Source organism: Chrysochloris asiatica, unplaced genomic scaffold (assembly GCF_000296735.1).
Source record: "Chrysochloris asiatica unplaced genomic scaffold, ChrAsi1.0 scaffold00051, whole genome shotgun sequence".
Lineage (NCBI taxonomy): Eukaryota > Metazoa > Chordata > Mammalia > Afrosoricida > Chrysochloridae > Chrysochloris > Chrysochloris asiatica.
This window is the reverse complement of record NW_006408569.1, coordinates 14,281,596-14,303,418: the sequence shown is the minus strand read 5'-3', so window position 1 is coordinate 14,303,418 and position 21,823 is coordinate 14,281,596. Positions and strand designations below refer to the sequence as shown.

The following is a 21,823-nucleotide window of genomic DNA, read 5'->3' as shown; positions in this document are numbered from 1 at the left end:
CTCTTGACTGCTGCTTCTGCGAGTGTTGATAGTTGATCCAAGAAGAATGAAGTCCTTGACAACTTCAATCTTTTCTCCATTGATAAGAATGTTGTTTATCCGTCCAGTGGTGAGAATTTTTGTTTTCTTGACATTGAGATGTAATCCATATCGAAGGCTCTGCTCTTTGATCTTCATAAGTAAATGTTTAAAGTCCTCTTCACTTTCAGCAATCAAGGTTGTATCATCTGCATATCGCTGGTTGTTAATGAGTCTTCCTCCAATCCTGATGTCACTGCATTAGGTGATTGAAAATACCATGACTTGTGTTGTTGTTATTGCTGTCAAGTGCCACTGGGTTGGTTCTGGCTCATTGGGACCTTGCATAGGGTTTCCAAGGAGCAGCTGGTGGGTTAAACCATTGACCTTGTGATTGGCAGTCCAGCACTTAGCCTACAGAGCAACATCATGACTCCATGACTTATGTTAGGTGCACTTTAGTCCTCAAAGTTATCACTTTCCCTTTTAACACTGTGAAGAGGTCTCTGGCAGAAGATTTGGCCAATGTATTGTGTTCTTTGATTTTTTGACTGCTGCTTCCATGGGGGTTGATTGTGGATCCAAGTAAAATGAAATCTTTGAAAACTTCTTTCTTTTCTCCATTTACTGTGATGTTGCTTATTGGTCCAGTTGTGAGAATTTTTATTTTCTTTTAATTGAGGTCTAATCTATACTGCAGGCTTCAAGCCCTTTTCACTTTCAGTAAGCAAGACTGTGTCATCTGCATATGGCAGGTTGTTAAAAAAAAGCTTTCTCTAATCCTGATGCTGCATTCTTCTTCACAGAGACCAGCTTCTTGATTATTTGTCCAGCATGCAGATTGAATAAGTATGGCAAAAGGATGCGACCCTGACATACACCTTTCCTATTGTAAACTATGCAGTGTTCCCTTGTACATTCTGAATGACTGCCTCTTGGTCTATGTACAGGTTCGGATAAGCAGGAATGAGTGTTCTGGAATTCCAATTCTTCACAATGTTATCCATAATTTTTTTATGAACTATGCAGTCTAATGTATTTTCATAGTTAATAAAACACAGATGAATATCTTTCTGGTATTCTTTGCTTTTAGCCAAGATCCATCTGACATCAACAAAAATATCCTGTGTTCCACATCCTTTTCTGAATCTTGCTTGAATTTCTGGAAGCTCCCTGTTGACGTACTGCTGCAATTGTTTATGAATTATCTTCATCACAGTTTTACATATGTACGATATTAATGATATTGTTTGGTACTTTACACATTCTGTTGGATCACTTTTCTTTGGAATGCACATGACTGTGGGTCAGTTTTAGCAGCTCTTCATGCTGACCTGGGTCACTTAGTCCTACACCTTTGGGTTACTGCTGAGCAGTCTCACTTTTGTTATTGTTTAATGACTTCATCTTATTTGCTAGAACTCCTCTTCTCTTATTCCCATTTTTTATTTCCTATCACAGTTGAATTTGAGACCCTTGAGTTGGTGAACTCCAAGGTCCCTTAGAAACCTGATGCTTTATGATCCACAGAACATTTTGCAATTTGTATGTATTTTAACTACTTATGTATTGACTTCATGAGTAAGGTGACTATGTTTCTCATTTACCTCCAATGCATAGTTCATGGCACATAGTTGTTGTTAAGTGCCATCGAGTTGGTTCTGACTCATAGTGACCCTGTACATGATTTCTGAGGCTGTAATTCTTTGTAGGAACAGAAAGCCTCATCTGTCTCCCACAGAATGGCTGGTGGGCTCAAATAGCTGACCTTGTGGTTTGTTTATCCTATAGAGCCACTGCATTCCCCATGGCACAGAGTCTTGTGGTTGTTGTAAGTGCTGTCCAGTCGGTTCTGACTCATGGTGATCCTGATAGGGTTTTCAAGGAGCAGATGGTGGGTTTGAACCACCGACCTCGTGGTTCGCTGCCCAGTGCTGATCCTATAGCACCACCTGAGTAAATACTAAATATATATCCTCATCACTCTCTAAAAAAATGAATCGTTATCAGGACATTATATTACAATAGAGGCAACAGAGGATTCTGACATCTCTTCCCGAGAAATCCAGAGCTCTTAGTGAGTCTAGGAAAACTAACAATTTAATAAAGTACATATTAAAAAACTGTGTTTAGTATTAGCCAAGTGTGGTTATTCTAAGTCTTAGTCTGAATTCAAAACTAGAAGCTTCCAAAGCAATGACGATCTCCCCACAACTTTCCCCTTAACCTCAGTCTTGGGTCAATAAATCATTTTGCCATTCACAGGATTTCAAATGGTATAAATTCCTGGCTCAACTAAGTGCAGAAAGCATGTTTTATTAAACGAGCTATGAAAAGTAATTTTGGTGGTTACCAGATATTATGAATAATCAGGAATAAGAATCAAGATTTTATTATTGAGTGGAATGTAGAAAGGAAGAGGAGTATTTGGGTAAGTAAGGGGTTTGCCAAGAATTTCATGCTTAAGGCATTTGTTGTACCTTGATTTGTTTGGGGGCACTTCTTTTCGTTTTTTTGGTTTTACACATACCAAAGTAAGCCAGTTAATGGCAGTCTTTCTACTAGCTTCCTGATATTTCTTCTTCTTTTCTAATTTTTTTCTTGGTACAAAATTTTGATTGTCTAGCTGAATGAAGGCAGATGGGATTATTGATGCTTATATAGAGTTATAAATGATGTCAATTATTGGCAGGCTGTGACACTGGTGGAGTGTCTTGTAAGTTAAAAAAAAAATAGAGTAATTACTTTGCTCCTATTATATAATCACTTCATCTTTTATGAATTTTGTTCCTGTGCTATTTGGAGAACTGTAATTTTACCTTTCGGCTGGCTCTACATTTGGGAATTGACTTACTCGAGGTACTAATATCATCAGTGTGTTCTAGGCAAGCAAAATGAGTTTTGCATTAGCAAATACGAGAAGAGTATTTTAATATCACTACCACTAAGCTGGACTCCTGGTATGATGCTGTATGATAAGAACTGGACTGACAAGTGCAAGGTCGAGGTTCAAAGTCACCACTCCTAGGAAACCCTATACACGATTGCTATGAGTTGGAATTAACTCAGCAGAATTTAACAAGTAAGCTACTCACTCACTCACTCACTCACTCATTCACTCACTCACTCACTCAACATTTTACCTACTCTGTACCAGGTACTGTGTTAGGATCTGGTGATATAGAGGTATAGTTGATAGTTGCTATGCCAGTTGGAAGCCCAAGTATCTGAATAGGAAGATATGTATGGAAGGAAACATTCCCAGCTACTGCCCATATGTTCCAGCTCCAAGCTATTGGAGCCATCTCACTTGAGGGCCCAAACATCATGACCAATCTGAAAACAAATCCACTGCCATCAAGTTGATTCCTACTCCTAGTGATCCCATAGGACAGAGTAGAACTGCCCCATAGGGTTTCTAAGGCTGTAAATCTTTACTGAAGCAAACGGCTGCATCTTTCTCCTATGGAGTGGCTAGTGGGTTAGAACCAACAACGATGTGGTTAGCAGTTAAATGCATTAACCATTGTACCACCTGGGCTCCTTCAACATCATGAAGCACAGCCAACCCCTCCTATTTATACCCTATATGGATTTCTAAGTCACAGAATCGTCATGAGATACACCACTACTACTAGTAAATGGTTTTAATCCATTCACTTTTGGCGTAGTTTACTACCAAGTCAAAGAAAACAAACAAGTTGGTAAAAAATCCTATTTGGTCCCTGTCCTCATAAAACTTGAGAGTTTTGCAAAAAAAAAAAAAAAAAAATGTGAAGAATTCATAAGTAAAATTGTGTGAATGTGGAGCAAAAAATCAAGACATAACATCTTTAGTATGACAGGTCATATAGAACCATTGTTGTTGTTGTTGTTAAGTACGGTGGAGTCGGTTCCGACTCATAGTGACCCTGCACAGGGTTTCTGAGGCTGTAAATCTTTACGAGAGCAGAACGCCTCATTTTTCTCCCACGGAACCACTGGTAGTTTCGAACTGCCGACCTTGAGGTTAGCAGCCCGATTCGTAACCACTATGCTACCAGAGCTCCTTCATATAGAACCATAGAAAATCATAACTAGAAGAATCTATCATCTTGTTTAGTTTCTTATTTTGCTATTAAATTAGTCTGTTAATAGTGCTGTACTAAGTTTGGCCTCAACTCCAGTACATCGGCTTTTCCCATAAGAGTAGGCATTCCATTGGAGGTGGGCAGAAAAGGTCACCACAATTACACCCAGCAGCACTACTGCAAGCTTTTAAATAAAACTACTCTTAAAACTTATTCTAAGTGATAAACATAATAACCAAATTATTCTCAATATACACGTATCTCTTATAAAAATGGTATTTTTGTTTCTCATGTGGTGGGACCTGGATTACCTACTATCATGATTGGTGGGATCTAGGATAAGCAATGGACTGCTAGCCACAAGTTTGGTGGTTCATATCCATCAACCACTCCTCTTAAACCCTATACAGAGTTGCTTTGAGTCAGAACTGATTTGATGACACTCCCCAACAACAGCAAGGCACCACAAGCTAAGACCTACTGCCCTAAAGGAATTTATTAGCCTAAGGAGTGATGGAGAATGTATACAAACTTAGTCATAAGGTGTACACAGGTCTCTCAGCATGGTTTCTCTTTTAAGTTTACTCACCTTTTTTCCCTTTTGAAAGGCTTGAAGAATAAGTGACACAACAATACTGCATTTTAAAAACTCAGAGAAACAGCACAGAAAGAAAAAAAAAGAACCTATAAGTTCTATCTAAGGAAGGGTATAGCAATCGTGCAGACCACTGGTCACAAACTGAAATGCCAGTGGGACCAAGCATGCACTGGAAGTGAAAGGAGTGGACTAAGGGTAAGGAAAACAGTGAATGGGAAACTAGAGAGGCATGCTTGATCCCGAAGGGAAGCTGCCAGACACATGGGCCCAGTGATGCTAAGCGTTGGGAAGTTTCTAGAAATATACAACATTCTGATTTTTATGTTAGATCTCCTAATTTCTAAATGTGGGACCAAGTAAAACACATCTGTAGGCCAATACTAAGCAAACATATAGATGTCTGACATAGATTAATGTAGGGATGAGCCTTGCAAGGTTACAAAACAGAAAATGAATTTGGCCAGACCTTGCTGTCAGCAGTTGCACTAACTCTGGTAGAAGTTTTGTTTTTTTAAATGCCATTAGTGATGGCCAGCGAAATGTCTGGCTTTGCAAATTGCTGCTGTCATTTAGTTTAATGTACTCTTGTTTTTACATATTTATAAAAACCTTTTACATTATTAATAGTGATTAAATGCTTAGACACTGAAGATCAATAATGCTTCTGTTCACCTATTTACATTATTAAAAAGTAATAAGTCATACAGGGCATGTAGAATATGTGGTTTACTATGTAGTCAGGTTTGGAGTAGGTTAAAAACAAAAAGAAACTTGGGCTACAAAGTAAATTGTATTTAGGGAAAAATATGGGAATAGATTTGCTAAAGACTCCACCATGGGCAGACTGCATGTTCACAGTGAGTTACACAGAAGGTAAACATTGCATGTGATCTCATATGCCAGTGCAACAATTATGGAATCATTCTCATTTGGATGCACAGGGGTGAACAGTTATTGCTCCTTTGTGTGACCTTGCAACATTTAGTCACCTGCATCCTGTCATCTTCATCCCCAAATGCCTGTAATGGTGGCACATTTTGCATGTAGGAAAACAAGCTCCTTTGCAGTGTTTAAAGTGGTATGCCTGACTATGGCATGTATGGGTACTAGATCTATCTGTGGAGAGCAACTCCATACTCAGTGATGTATAAGGGGGCTTCAAAAAGTTTGTAGGAAAATCAAATGAAAAGATAATGAATGTTTTTCCCACAAACTTTTTGAAACCTCCTCATATTAGGGCTATAAGTCTTTTCAGGTTCAGCTATCCCAGCTTTCTAAGTAGCCCAAGTGGCTACCCATCCATTGCTGTTGAGCCAATTCTGAATCATGACACCCCTACATAGTGTGCCCAAGGCTGTAAATCTTTACGGGAGCAGAGAGCCTCATCTTTCTCTCATGTAGCAGCTGGTGGGTTTGAATTGCTGACCTTGTGGTTAGAAGCCAAATGCCTAAGCCACAGTGTCACCAGGGTTCCTTAAAGTGGCTCAGCATAGTGATTTAGAGACCAGGCTTTTAGTGCCAGTCTGCCTGGGTTCAAATCCTGGCTCTGACACTGATTGGCTATGACCTTGAGCAAGTCACATTGGCAGCCTGCATGTTCTCTCACTTGAAAATAATTATAGGGATAATTATAGGGTGGTTGTGATGATTAAATAAAACATTTAAAAGCTTAGCACTAGATCTGACACATAAAAGGTGTTTGGCAATAATTTAGTGCAGCAAAAAGGCCTGTTGTACCAAGTCATCCAATTGTACTCTTCTCCGAAGAAGCACTGGTTTGAAGTTTGTTAAGTGATGTCATTGAAATATATTAAATTGAACTGGATTTTTTAAAAATCACTTAGTTTCTTTATATCTTCACCCAGATACCGTTTACCTAGTATCAATTTCACCCAAGTCACTGGGCTTATTTAAAGACAAGTTCAAACTGGCGAGCTCTGATGTAACATAAAACTTACAGGAGTTGCCACAACATGACTGATTAGCTGGGTGATATGGGAAAGTTTTTAAGTCTCAGATTCCTCATCTATAAAATGCATGTAGTACCTATTTTATATACTATTGGGAGTCCTGGTGTAGCACTGTAGGATAAGTACTGGACTGCCAACAAGGCTGGTGGTTCAAAACCACTGGCCGCTTCTTGCAAACTCTACATGGAATCGCTATGAGTCCTTTTTTTCCCCCTATTAGGTCAGGATCTAATTGTAATTTATTTAGACTGGCATTGATATCAGTATATATTCTTGACCACGTTACTTTAATTTTGGGACTGAATCTGCTGCACAAAACCTTTTTTTTTATTTTTATGTTTTATTGTGAATTTAAAGGAGCTCTGGTAGCATAGTGGTTACGAGTCGGGCTGCTAACCTCAGGTCAGCAGTTCGAAACTACCAGTGGTTCTGCGGGAGAAAGATGAGGTGTTCTGCTCCCTCATCAGGTTGTAAATAAAGATTTACAACCTTGGAGACCCTGTGCAGGGTCACTATGAGTCGGAACTGACTCCACGGTACTTAACAACAACAACAACATTTTGAATTACGTGATAGTTTACATGGGAGAACATTACCTTTACATTCATCCGATTGTATATCATTTCATTGCCGTGGTTACAATCCCCTCCATGCATCATCAACCAACCAAAGGGTATATACCCAACAAGTCTGCCCACCACCCCCCAGTTGTCAGCACACAGCCCCTTTCCCTCTCTTGGTCTAGAGTCCCCAGCCACTCCATCTCTCCACGTCATCATCTCTGCCTCCATCTCTGGCATCACTCTTTCTCTGGGTAGGGTCCCACACTCCGCTCTTCTCCCTTGATGGTCCCAGGGACCTCCGCTCCTAGACTGCAAAGTCAATCACTCCCCTCCTTTTGCTACAAAACGTCTACATTTACATTATCAACCCTCACAATCAGTTCTGATAACAATTATTCACTATTGTACCACGTGAGTGCTATCCCCATCTCCTTTCATCAGTCACGCACTGACAGATTAGACACTACTCAGTGAAGATTCTACCTTCCTCCATGCCCTCTGGATCTAGGCTCCCTCTTGAAAGCCTGTAAGCCAGTCGCTTCTTGCCTTTGTAGCCCCCTTCCCCATTTTGGGTAACCGGTGTCCAAGTTGCCTATCCCAGCCTACCCTGTGTATCAAGGGGGTGGGAATGATCCTTGCTATAAAGATTTATTCCCTCATTTGAGCTACTGCATCCATAGGTGTAGGTCAAGTTCATCAAATTGTATCAGATTACTCTTTTTTTCCTCTTCTTTCTTCTTCTAGTTGATTTCTGATCATCCAGCCATTGAATCCAGGTAAAGTGGGTATTGTCTGCAAGTGTGGGTGTGGACGCTTAACTCTCCACTTTAGTCCTCTGTGGCTATGTCACTGTCTCTGCGCAGAGGAGTCCCCACGTCTTACAATACTGCTGGCCAACCAGGTCTCCATCCAGGTTCACAGGAGTCCATTGAACGTGTTAGGACTTAGCTCGTAGCTTCATTGCTGTATTTCCCTCACTCCCTTTTATTGGTGACCAACATGGTCACCAGTCAAAGGGCATGTCTGCTCGTATATTCCCCTTGAATCTTAGTCTTGGAAGGGGGTTTGCCCTGAGGGGACCCGACCACTTGCCTTGATGTCTACTGGATGAGCAAATTGCTTGTTCTTGTAATCAGCTGGACTGCCGTTATTGTTTTGTATTTTTCCTATTGGTCTTTCTTTCAAGAAGTATCTTCTGTTCTTCTAGGAGCTCCAGGCTGGTCTGCTTGTGCTTTCATGTGGAGATTTCCCACCTCAGAAGATTCTGGATGGGGTTCAGGATTCCACCTATGGTCTTATGCAATGCAGAGGCTGTGCAGGAAGCCTCCTTCATTGGGCAAGTGGTAGCCCCATTTTAGGTATTCCAATCAGTTATAGGCAGAAGACGGACTTCCAGGCTGAACAAGATCTTTTTAAAGTGTTGAAGAGCAAAGATGTCATCTTGAGGACTAAGGTGTGCCTGACCCAAGCCATGGTATTTTCAAAAACCTCATATGCATGTGAAAGCTGACCAGCGAATAAGGAAGACTGTAGAAGAATTGATGCTTTTGAGTTATGGTGTTGGAGGAGACTATTGAAAGTGCCATGGGCTGCCAAAAGAAACAACAGATCTGTGTTGGAAAAAGTGCAGTCAGAGTGCTCCTTGGAGGCTAGGATGGCCAAACTTCATCTCTCATACTTGGGACATATTGTCAGGAGGGACCAGTCGCTGGAGAAGGATATCATGTTCTGTAAGATGGGGAGTCAGAGAAAAAGAGGAAGATCCCCAGCGAGATGGATTGGCAAAATGGCAGCATCAATGGGCTCAAGTGTGGCAACAATTGTGAGGTTGGCCCAGGACCAGGTAGTGTTTCGCTCTGTCGTACAGACTCAATGGCACCTAACAACAATAACAACAAACACCCTGTTGTTCTTGCTGTTAAGTCAATTCTGACATGATGGCACTTAACAATAGCAACATATAGATGTAAGGGAGTGCTGGTGTGGCACTGTAGGATAAGCACTGGGTTGCTAACCTCTAGGTTGGCGGTTCAAACCCACCAGTTGCTCCTTTGAAATCCTCTACAGGGGCACTATGAGTTGGAATCAACTCAATGGCACTTAACTGTACATGTAAGAGGCTGTAACTATTATTATTCATATACATTCATGCAATCCAAGTTGGACTTATTTTACCCAAGGATATGCACAGTAACAGCACATATGTTGATTTTTTTGAGAAGAAATATAATTAGATTCCTTGTCCTCAACTACTTTCCCTTGGAAAAAGGCCTGTGCCTTTTCTGACAGAACAGATATGTCTGTACTAGCCGAGACCACTAGATGAAGAAGACCCATCATTCTGAATTTAAATGTGACTTGCACAGCCAAATGATAACTTGGAGCATTTTACAAAAGAACGAGGAAAACTCAATCAAACCAGGAGGAGGAGAAGGGCATTAACCACCACAAGTAATAGGTTTGTTCACTCTGTGAGCGGCTGGCAAGCGCTGCTGAAGCATGAAGCTGAACCACAGGGGTTTAAGTTCGTCTTTACTTTTCAAAGTTTATTACTCAAACGCCCTGCTCTGGGTCATAAAGACTTGTCTCTTGTCTCTCTCAGGTCCTGACTCTCTCCCCTTACTTGAGTTCATTGAGTCATTTGACACATCTTCATGTCAAAGGCTGTTGTTATTTCTTTACCTTTATTTTTTTCAACTGACTTCTCCCTAAATGTGGATAAAGCTACCTCCATTTTAAATAAGAAAATGAGGACAATGGCTGTCTTTTGTTCCTTTGCTCCTCTGGTACACAATAAATACATTTCTATTATTTAAGTACTTAACTTTGACTACATCCCAAAGTTATAGAACTGGGAGATACTCTTCAAAATGGGGATGACTAAATCTCTTGGAAGAAGTCAAATTTTGACTAGATTTCCTGACAGCAAAGGCCTTTTTATACGAGGCACTGGCATTTGTGTTTTGAATTCTGTCAGAGGCCTAAAAGGTCAGACCTTCAAAATAATAAAATTAATGAAAAAGTATTAAGTTTCAACAACAGTTCCTATAAACAAGGGTGTGGATTGTTTCAAATTTCCAAGCACATCTTTTCATTTTTTTTCCTACTAGGTCAGGATCAAATTGCAATTTACTTAGACTGGCATTGGTATCAGTATATATTCTTGACCAAGTTATTTTAATTTAAGAACTGATAAAACCTTGTTTTTCTTACTTTTAAGTCAATTCAAACTCATGATGACCCCATGTGAGCGGAGTGTAACGGCTCCATAGGATTTTCAAGGCTGTGGCCTTTGGAAACATTACCAGGCCTGTCTTTTAAGGTACCTCTGGGTGGCTATGAACTGACAACCTTTTGACTAGTAGTCAAAATCTTAACCATTTGTACCCTACCTGGATAAAACTGGGCAGCTGGGATGTAGATAGGTATTTTTGGATACTGTCCTTTTTTTAAAAATTCCTGTTTGCTATAGTCTAGGAAGCCAGTGAAAAGTCAAATTGTGGAATGGACAAAGGAGGACATTTTTAAGAGTCCAGAAATGGTGATTTCAGTATTTTACAAATTTAGAACTATATTTAATTCTAAGTTTGTACAATATATCATTGCTGAAGATGGAACAGAGAATGCCAATGAGCTACTCATGTTGTTACATTTCAAATCAGTTAATGAAAAAAAAAAAAAAAAGTCTTCACCTAAAGTGTTAGGCTTTGGTCTCAGGTCTTTAGTGACAATATATGCATTTAAACCTTCCTATGAAACAGAGTTTCACGTCTTGCATTTCACAGTAGGATGTCCAATTCACACAGCCCTTTCATATGGAAACATTTTTCATCATGGAATACACTTAAAATGCAACTTTTGAAATTCAAGAATGTTTCCAGGATTCAAATCTAGAAGCTAAACAATAGTTTTCAAATTATACTCCTCTCTCTTTTTGTTGTCATTAAAACCTTCATTTATATTTTATTATATTTTATGATATAATCTCCAGAAAAGAGTTTTCTCCTGTAACTCTTTGGTAGGGAATTTCCAGACAAATATTCTTCCTAAAAAAGAAATCAATATGGATCATGTGGAATAGGAAGAAACCTGATCTTTAGAAGAACATCATTCTTTTATAGTTAAGAAAAAACAACTACTGTTCATTAAAGAAAAAATAAATACATATATACCTGCTATCAAATGAAATCTCTGGAGGAATGACGTGAGTACTGTCCTTGCCAATGAGGAATTTGATTCGATCATAGAAGAGTCTAGAGGTGTGCTGAGAGAAGAGGGGCTGGCTTTGCTGAATCAGGTCAAGAGGATCTGGAGAGCCCTGACAAAGAGGACTTACATAACAGTTGCTTTGTTGACAACAATCAGGGTCCACACAGTCAGTCAAACCATCTGTAAAAACAAAACAGGTTTGATATTTCACTTCAAAATAAACACCTGACATAGCTCAAAACATGCAGAAATGGAGAAAAATCCAGAATGTAGCCAAAGATAACTGACCATGTTTTAAGTTTAGAATCTGTTAAATTTACCTATTTTTAAAAAAATGAATTATCACCCCCTCTGAGTTTGTATGGGGTATCAGAGAAGTTCAAAACATTTTTTTGTACACACATTTTTCTTCTCTGAATTCTCCAACACTAATGTTGACAGTAACATTAGGATATAATATCACTCTTTAACAGTTTTGTTTCTCATACAGACTGTTCTCCCAGAATAGCAATTGTTTCTTATAATTCTTTTGAATTAATCACACCCACTATATCCATGAATACATAATTAACAAATAGCCACAACCTGAATTTGTTTGTGTTTTTAAAATCCTTTCAATATTCTAGTCTAGTGGTAATTCTTAAAAGAGAGGCTGCGAATCTCAAGGTAACTAAATATGTAGGTCAGTGATCCTGGGGAGTTTATTAAATATGTGTATTCCTGAGCCCCACCTGCTGATTGGCAGTTTCTACCAAACCAAGGATTATTCATGTTGTTGTTTTTGTTAAGTGCAGTTGAGTTGGTTCTGACTCATAGCGACCTTGTATAGGGTTTCTGAAGAGTGGCTAGTACCACCAAATAGCAATCAGCAATTTAGTGCTTATCTGGTAGTGCTGCACCAAGACCCCAGGATTATGCATCTAAGTACTTCATCTGGGTTATTCTTTAGCACACTAAAGTTTGAGAACTGCTTGTTTAGGGATTTATAGAGGGAATAAAAGCAGACTTGGTCATACCAGAGATTATCTGACGTAATAACTAATAAACTGAAGGAACCATGGTGGCTCAATGGTTAAAGCACACTACTGCTAACCAAAAGACTAGCAATTTGAACCAACTAGCCACTCTGTAAGAGAAAGATGTGGCAGAGTACTTCCAAGATTACAGTTTTGGAAACCCTATGTAGCAGTTCTACCCTGTTCTATAGGGTTCCTATGAGTCCAGCTCTGCTCCATGGCAATGGGTTTGGTTTGGTTATATGAACATGATCTGTCACTTCCTTAACCTTCATCTTGTTCCCTCAGCTCCTGAATCCATAGGTGTACCCAGAAAAAAAATCACATAGAGACTTCATTGTTTCGTGGAGTAACTAAGTAGAGTACAGGGATTATAGGAAGAGGGGAGCCAACTGAAGACTGAATCGGTGCTGGAACATATGGGCAGTAGCTGGGAATGTTTCCTTGGGGAGGTAAACAAAGACCCTTTCTTGGTCGGATAGAGACTGGTGGAGCCCTGAGACTATGGACCTTGGTCACTTTTCAGGTGCTGAACTGAATTCATCCCACGGTTCAATTTTCAACCAAGCAGGAAACAGGTATACAGAGGGGACAACAATGCATTAGAAATCAAAAGGGCAGCATTTACCCAAGGAAAAAGTTCAGAAGGGTTTGGAAGGAAGGAGGAATGAAAACAAGAACTAGGGAGGAAATGGGATAAGTGATGTTACATTGAGATGAAATGAAGTGTACAATTTGTTGAACGTAAAACTGATCGGCTCTGTAAACCTTCAACCCAATTCACAATAAAAAACTAAAAACTAAAGCAAAAGATCCTTCCCTTGTTTTCAGCTCAGAGCTTAGTAGATGAAATAGGTGTGTAAACAGCTGACTCTTGTAGTAGTTAAAATGAAATAAATGCTCTAGGAGAGTTACATGCCAATAGAAGAGGTTGGAGTGATTCACTGAGCATATGGACACTTTATTTTACACCAAATAAGTGCACACACACACACACACACACACACAATCAAAGTCTTTTCAAGTCCCTTAAAGCAGGCAAGTGCCTTTAATTTAGCCATTTAACAAGGGTGAATATAAAGATGCTAATCTTGGCTTTCAGTAGAATGGGGTTGCTGATGAAAGTTACTGGCACTGGTTTCATTCGGCTCTTTTGCTTGCTCTTTCTCCCCAGCGTGGCTGTGCCTGTTGAGTTAGTGAGGGATGTACCACAGCTGGGGGCAATGAAAGCCAGGAACACTGAGAGAGTAAGCATTAGGAACAGCAGCCCTAGGGCACCCAGGAAATATTTTTCCCCACATGGGGTCCTTTCAAATTCCCTATACCACAGACACTACTTTGATTTAAAATGCAGTTTGCTTCTTTCTTGCCTTCCCTCTTGTTCAGTGTAGTTTTGCCCCTGACTTCTATTTCTCTGTATACATATTTCTTTTCCATTGATGCCTAACTTTTAAGTGTGGACTCATTTTAGTAAGTTCTTTTCTGCTACTCTTTTTGTCCCTTATTCAGCAAATTATATTAAGAGATTTTCTATCGATTTTAGCTGCTGCTGTTACTTCTCTCTCTAATACATTGTTCGGAGCCTCTTTTAAGCACATTATCTCTTTACTCTTCTAATTAAACATCTGGATGCACTGAAAAGTTGGAAAAAAATCTCAGGGAGGAAAAGAGAAGTGCTCTGATGTCTGGGATGGGTGGATAATACACCAAACAATGAAAAACTGTCTTTCAAATGGGCAGTGACCTTTCTCTTACATTCAACTGGCAACAAATGCACTAGTAACAATCAAATTGGGCATTCACATGTTTCAACCTGTCAACCAAACAATTCCACCTTATATTAGAAAAGAAATGTTCTTTAACTAAATACGCATGCTAAAATGTTCTCAAAACTGTGCCCCCAAACTTAACAGAGAACCAATTTAAAAATGGGACTTAAATTCTTATCTAGTTCGGTGATATAAAGTCCAAGCTAATGTTTTGTGTTTAATAATTGCTTGTTACACAGGGCTGACCCTCTTAAGACCCCTGTTTGCTGAGAGAACAATCAGGCTTTTCCGTTGAATCTAGAAAGGCTGAAGGCAAGCAGACCAATAATGGCATGAACCCCCAAAGTATAATTTGTAGGTGAGCCAAATACATGGGAAAAGATCTACTTACCAATTATCACATTGGATAACACTCTATACAGTATGTCTAGACTGTTACAAAGAAGTGCAAATGACAGTCACACTGGATGTGGTTCTTTCTTTATTTTTGATTTGTTGCGATTAACAGTTCTTTTATTGTTCTGAATTGCAAGCTGTGGCACCCTAGTGACAACCAAGCTCAGGGTGTCAGATATGGACAAAACAAATATTAACTGATTTTACTTTGGGACCTGTTCCCTGTACAGGAATAATAATAATAATAAAAATAATAAAACTAGTTAGCTTAGAGAGGCAAACCTAGCTTAAGAGGAAAGTTAAATTGCCGTGAAGGACTGCTATTCACTGCTCCTGGCTTTGCCAACCAGTTAGGGGCTATGCCAGTTGGCTCAGTTGGTGGCGATGAAGATCAAGGATACTGGTTTCTGCTCTCCATGATCAAGTCATCACTATTAAACCTCTGCATTTTTGAATGTATGCCTTTGATTGCAAGAGGACTTGGACAAGGGAAAATAGGTCATTTAGGGGAAACACTCATGGAAGCAACAATCAAGAAATCAAATGATATATTGCATTAGGCAAATCTGCTACAAAAGGCCTCTCGTACTTAGGACATGTTATGAGGAGGGACCAGTGCCTGGAGAAGGACATTGTACTTGGTAAAGTGGACAATCAGTGAAAGAAAGGAAGACCCTCAAGGAGATGGATTGACACAGTGGCAGCAGCAGTGGGCTCAAATGTTGTCACAATTGTGAGGATGGCGCAGGAGCAGCAGGAGTTCTATTCTGTTGTACGTAGGTCACTATGAGTCTGAACCAACTCGACAGCACCGAACAACAAGATCAACAAGGGGAACCCCATCGTTTTCTAATAAAATGAATTTATGAATATAGCACCCATAGTATGTATGACCTGGATAAAAATGGACAGCCAGTTCCTGGTAGGGTAACCAAAAGGATTTGGAAACATGTATAGATAATTTGCAGGCATGAGACTAGATACTTCCACATAACACTATGCTACCTAAAATGACAGTCTCATTTTACAAAGAAATAAGGCAAGGCTCATGATAATTGCACAGTTGCTAGTCCTCTGGGAGTCATAGTGATACCAAATATTTTGATGGCAGATTTCAACTGACAGTCATTTCAACATCATGATCTAAATAACAAGTACTACTAATATTGGCCTGTGCTGTAAGACTCCCAAGTGCCTGACTACATGTCGGTATTTAGAGCACTGGTTAGTTAACAACAAAGAATGTATAATCTATATGATCCAGGATGAATCATTTCAACTCTTGGGCTCTCATTTTCCACATCTATCAAATGGGGAATACAATACCCATTACATAGCGTTGTTGTAAGGATCAGCTTGATATAATAATTGTAAAAGTTAAGCACAGTGTATAGCATGTACCAAGTACTTGGTACATGTTGGCTATGAGTCTTTTTTAGAATTCTAGTCTAGTCTATACAGAACGTGAGGAGTCCTAGGGATAGAGGACAGTGGTTTGAAATGACAACTTAAAATGTTAGACTCATTTCCATAGAATTTCTTGTATTGCCATTGTTGGTCAGAGGGCAATTAACTTTATATAGCATGTCTAGTTTGTTGGATTCTTGGTGTGGCACTGTAGGCTCAGCACTGGACTGTGAGCCACAAGGTTGACAGTTCAAACCCCCCAGCTGCTCCTATACAGGGTTTGTGTTCATTTTACAAACTCTGCTTGGGTTAGGTCATTCTGAGTAGAACAGACACTATAGCTACAGTGACTCTTCATTCACTGAATTTCCTAATTCAGAATTTTTCATCATTTGGACAGGGACTGGATTGAAGCTTACCTTTTCTCTCATCAGTGCAAAAGAGGGTCTTACCAGAAAACTGATAGTAGAAAAAAAAATCGAAAGGCTAGTCATCCCATTGACTCAGTAAAATAAAATATTCTCAGGCATTTTAGAAACCCATAAACAATGGACTAATTATAAATCATACATAACTCTTTACTAAAGCCAGCCCCTGCTAGAAAGCTCTGTTAGCTTAGTTGCTGTCATTATATGCATTGAAGGTAATATGGCCATATTTCCTTTGGAAATAGTCTATAATTCATTGTTTTCATTTATTTAGGCTGACTTTCACCCCAAGATTTTGCTTGATTAGTAAAACAGAAAATGGGAGAAGCTCAGTGCACTCAGAACTTGGCTTGTTCAAATCAATGTATTGCTATGGTGGTTATGTGCTGTGGAGTCAGTTCCGACCCATAGCGACCCTGTACAGAGTTTCCGAGGCTGTAAATCTTTACGGGAGCAGAATGCCTCATCTTTCTCCCGTGGAACAGCTGGTAGTTTTGAACTGCTGACCTTGCGGTTCACAGCCCGATTTGTAACCAATTGCTATAACTTCATACTATTTACTTTTGCTAGGTCAGGTAAGTAGTGTGGCACTGTAGGGTAAGCACTGGACTGGTAACTGCAAGGTTCACAGCTTAAATCCACCAGTCGATCTCAGGAAGTCTATACTGGGTTGCTATCAATAGCACACAACAGCAGCAACACATCCACTATCACTCAGACTAAAAGCCCAAGTCCTGACAATGGTCTGCTGGCTCACAACCCAGCTCTTCACTGTTTCCCTCTTAGCTCTTTGACAATACATCCTACTAACCCCTCTTTTCCCATTCTCAACAGTCCTCTTGTATAAGGGCCACTGCATTCATGATTTCTCTTCTTGGAAAACTCTTCTCCCAGATCTCCACATGGCTCACTATTCACCTCTGTCAAGTCTTTATTCAAAGACTGCCTTCTCAGTGAGACTTTCGTTATTCGTTTTATTTAAAATTCCACCGCTGTCAGAGAGTGTTGAACTCAGTTATACAGTTTAGATTTTCCAACTTCTGCTTGTATCTGGAAGCACTTGACAGTGTAAGTCCTAATAACTACCTGATAACTCTTCAATAAATGGGTTGCTTGGGAATGGGGGAGTACTGTCAAAAGAGAATAAATAGGAATATGCTTTCTGATGCTAGATCTTTTGTCTCCAACCAAATCTCCAAAGTAACTGTGAAGTGGTTACCTAACCTCTAAGGTACAGAGAAACGTTATCAATTTGTTGCTCCTTCTATTTCATTTTCTTACTTATAAAACACTGCAGCATACTGGTGACATTCAAAACATAAGGTATATTGATCCATGCTCTTACATGTGTTCATAACTCACCCATGTTGCTAAATTCTAGATCTAAAAATACTACATTATAGAACAGGTCTGCAAATGGCTACTTGCTATTAATGAATAGTGACTTGTTATGAAGAATGATTCCTGGAAGATCATTCTCTTTTAGGCAATTAACTTATTGATTTTCACCAATGGATATGAATAAAGATGACTGGAGGAGTTTGTTCCAAAGAAGCTTGGACAAAAGTGTGCCAAATACTTAAAAGATTACAGGGAAACAAGGGAATTCTGACTCAACACTTTTACTTGATATATTTTTCATTTCCTTGATAGTCTTTCCACAATATCAAAGATCATTTTCATTCTTCTATAATTAGAAAGAATAAAACAGAATCAAACATATAACTGAAGATCTTACAAAACTCAGATTGTTCTGTATGGTCTAGCCCCTGCCTACCTTTATAACCTTATCTCTTACCATTCTCTCCCTGACTCAATACAATAACTTACTTTAATTTTTTTTTTTTTTTAGAAGAACCTAGTACATTTCCATAACAGGGTATTTGCGCATATAGTTTTATTTGCCTGGAACATTCTTCCTTGACCCATGTAGGCCTTGCTTACCCCATAGACGAGGTCAGCCCCCCCCCCACATATTTATGTTGTTATTGTTAAGTGTTGTTGAGTTGGTTCCAACTCATAGAGAACTTTATAGAGTTTCCAAGGAGTGGCTGGTGAGTTTGAACTACCAACTTTTTGGTTCAAACCAACCTTGTGGTCCAGTGCTCATCCTACAGAACTATACCAGGACTCTATATACATTTATAGTGTTTAAATTCTTTGTAGCATTTTCCACCTTTGTAAATATGTAGTTATTTGGGCTTTTTGTGTGTGTGTGTGTCTTTCTTGGCTAGATTATAAGTTCCATGAGGGCAGAAACTTGACTTGTTTATCACTTTCTCCACACTTCCAAGTATGATACTTGACTTACATTAATAATGGATGAATAAATGGAGTACTGGGTACTCAGTGTGAAATGTCTGGCTGAAAAGTAGACATTTTAGTTTCACATTTGGTTCAACACTGTCCAATAGAACTTTCTGTGATAATAGAAATGTTCTATATTTGTGATGTGTTAATGAATAGCTTCACGTCTTGGTGTGGCACTGTGAACCACACATCAGCATCGGACTGTGAACCACAAGGTCTACAGTTCAAACCCATCAGCTGCTTCTTGGAAACTCTACACAGAGTTGCTATGAGTCAGAACTCACTCCATGGCTCTTAACCACAACAACTTCATGTAGCTATTAGGCAATTGAGGTAAGGCTTGTAAAACTGACGAATTGAATTTTAAATTTTATTGAAATAACCTCATGTCATTTCAACAACTGAATGTGACCAGTGCCATAATGGGATAGTACAAATTTGAATGTCTCTAAATATTTAGATATTGTTGTTTTTGTTGTTAAGTGCCATCAGTCAAGTCGATTCCCACCCATAGCAACCCTGTATAGGGTTTCCGAGGAGCAGCTGGTGAGCTTGCACTTCAAACTGCTTTACAGTCTGGTGCATTAACCCACAGTGCCACACCAGGACTCAATTTGGATACTGGATTGTCTATAAATGTAACCACACAACATAAAGCAGTTTAAAATTCTACCAAAGCCCAGCTAGTTTATAATTTCTTTTTCTTTTGTGATTTCCTATTTGCTTTTATGTCTAAGAAGTCTTTCCCTGTAATGTAAGAGCTGATTATTATTCAGCTATATTTCCTTCTAATTGTGTTTGAGTTTTCTTTAACCTTTAACACAGTAATGCAGCCTGATTGTTTTAATTAGTCATACTTTTGAGTCTATGGAATGAATTGAAAATATAATTTTTTTCTCTTAATGTGTGTATATGGGGCAGCTTAAGAAAGTTGATAAAAAAAATTCCATTATCTTTTGGTACCATTTTGCCATGAACTTTTTGAAGTCCCTTCGTATATGTCCCAGCACCATTTATTCAATAGTACTTCTCTTCCCTATTGATTGATGATGCCAGTTTTACAATATACTAAATTTTGATTTGTACTTGAGTATGTTCCAGAGCTTTTATTCTGTTGTATTGATCTGTGGATTCTTACATCAGTATCACTCTGTTTTAATTAGCATAGCTTTATAATAGATTTAATGTCTAAGGAGCTCTGGTAGCGTAGTGGTTACGAATCGGGCTGCGAACCTTAAGGTCAGTGGTTCGAAACTACCAGCCGCTCCGCGGGAGAAAGATGAGGCTTTCTACTCCCGTAAAGATTTACACCCTTGGAAACCCTGTACAGGGTCGCTATGGGTCGGACCCGACTCGATGGCACTTAACAACAACAACAACAACAGCAGGTCTAGCTTGCCATCACTATTCTTTGTTTTAGGTATTCTGACTCAGTTAATAATAATGTTTAAACTTTTTTTTTTTTTTTTTTTTTTTATCTCAATTCATATGTGAATGGACTGGATGGTGATCTTATTTTCCAAACTCCAAATCAGATTAGCAAATAAAAATGTGGTCACCATAATGTTACATTTTCTTCTCCAAGCATAGGGATGTGCACATGGTAGTTACTTTTGACTAAAGGGATAAATGAGGTCTAGAAATTTAGCAAGTCTGTAGTTTCTGTAGTAATAAGGTACTGTAGGATATGCACTGAACTGCTAACTCAAGGTGAATGATTCAAACCCACCAGTTGCTTCTTGGAAACCTTATACAGTGTTGCTATGAGTCAGAACTGACTCAACAGCACTTAACAACAGCAACAAAATATAGTAGTGAGTTTATATATATATAAATACATAAGATAATGTTCTCTTTTTTTGCATGTTAAGAAAAACAATTTAAAGATTATTTGGTCAGTTCTTTTTTTTCCTGTTGTTGTTGTTGTTAAGTGCCGTCGAGTCGATTCTGACCCATAGCGACCCTGTATAGGGTTTACAAGGAGCAGCTGGTGAGCTTGAACCACCAACCTTGCAGTTCAAACAACTCAGGAATCATATATTGCCATCATGTATTGCTCTTAGGTAGCTCCTAGACCACTGTGTCACCCACATATTCATTGCAGGCCAATTAGTTACCAAGAGTCACAATGCATTGAATCTGAGTATAACTAAAGTCAAAGCTGCAGGAAGTCACAGCAATTCTAATGAGTATGCAAAAATTATTAGACTGCCCAAAACCCCCAAAAAACCCACTGTTCTTTAAGTATCAGCTAGCTATAATATCATGTAATCAGGTAGCAGGCACTTGAAGCAACTGCTACAAAGTGATTTTTTTTTTAATTAGGAAGATTTCTTAAGAATTAAATTTTAAAAATTAGAGTCAATTAAAAATAGGAGTGATTGGCACTTTCTGGTCTAATCATACACACTCACTTATACACACACACAGAAATACATTTGTAAATAGTCATAATAGTCAACAAAATGAATACAGTCATCCTGGATAGCAGGGGCACTGAGTGAAGGGCATTTAATGCTTTCTTAGGGACAATATATGAACAGTGAAAAACTGAATCATTGGCCTAAATTCATAGACCGGGGGCTTTCTGAGGTTATTTAATCCATCTTTCCATTTCAAGGTAGTCTATATTTGTCATCAATATCATCTTAATCCTACTAAAGGAAAAAAATTAGGTTATTGGAACTCTCAAGTAGGTATCGCCATTCCTACTCCCTAAAGAGACCGTCATAAAAGTTTATTGAACTTATATCAGAGTATATTATTTTTAATTCACACTCAGATGCACAGATTTTAAGGAATGCTTGGAGATTAATACACAGTTGGTAAAATCTCCTATACTTTTTGTATACACAACTACAAATATAGAGAATTGATAATCAATCCATTAATTAATTAATATTTCATGCATGCATTCATTAAACTGTACGATAAGCACTGGACTGCAAAGTCAGTTTGAACCACAATGTTGGCAATTCAAATTTACCAGTTGGTCCTTGGAAACCCTATATGAGTCTCTATGAGTAGGAACCAACTCAACTGGCACTTAACAACAACAAAGAGGTTACC

At 38.9% G+C, this 21,823-nt stretch overlaps 1 protein-coding gene across 3 annotated transcripts in view; it reads right to left on the bottom strand.

The window, feature by feature from the left end:
• The window catches only part of TENM1 (teneurin transmembrane protein 1), an 884,561-nt gene that overhangs the window by 245,724 nt on the left and 617,014 nt on the right, over positions 1–21,823 (bottom strand). For all 3 annotated transcript variants that reach the window (XM_006862844.1, XM_006862842.1, XM_006862843.1), the window contains exon 15: positions 11,392–11,608. In XM_006862844.1, the coding sequence (XP_006862906.1) occupies positions 11,392–11,608 (217 nt within the window). The remainder of the gene's footprint in view (positions 1–11,391; positions 11,609–21,823) is intronic.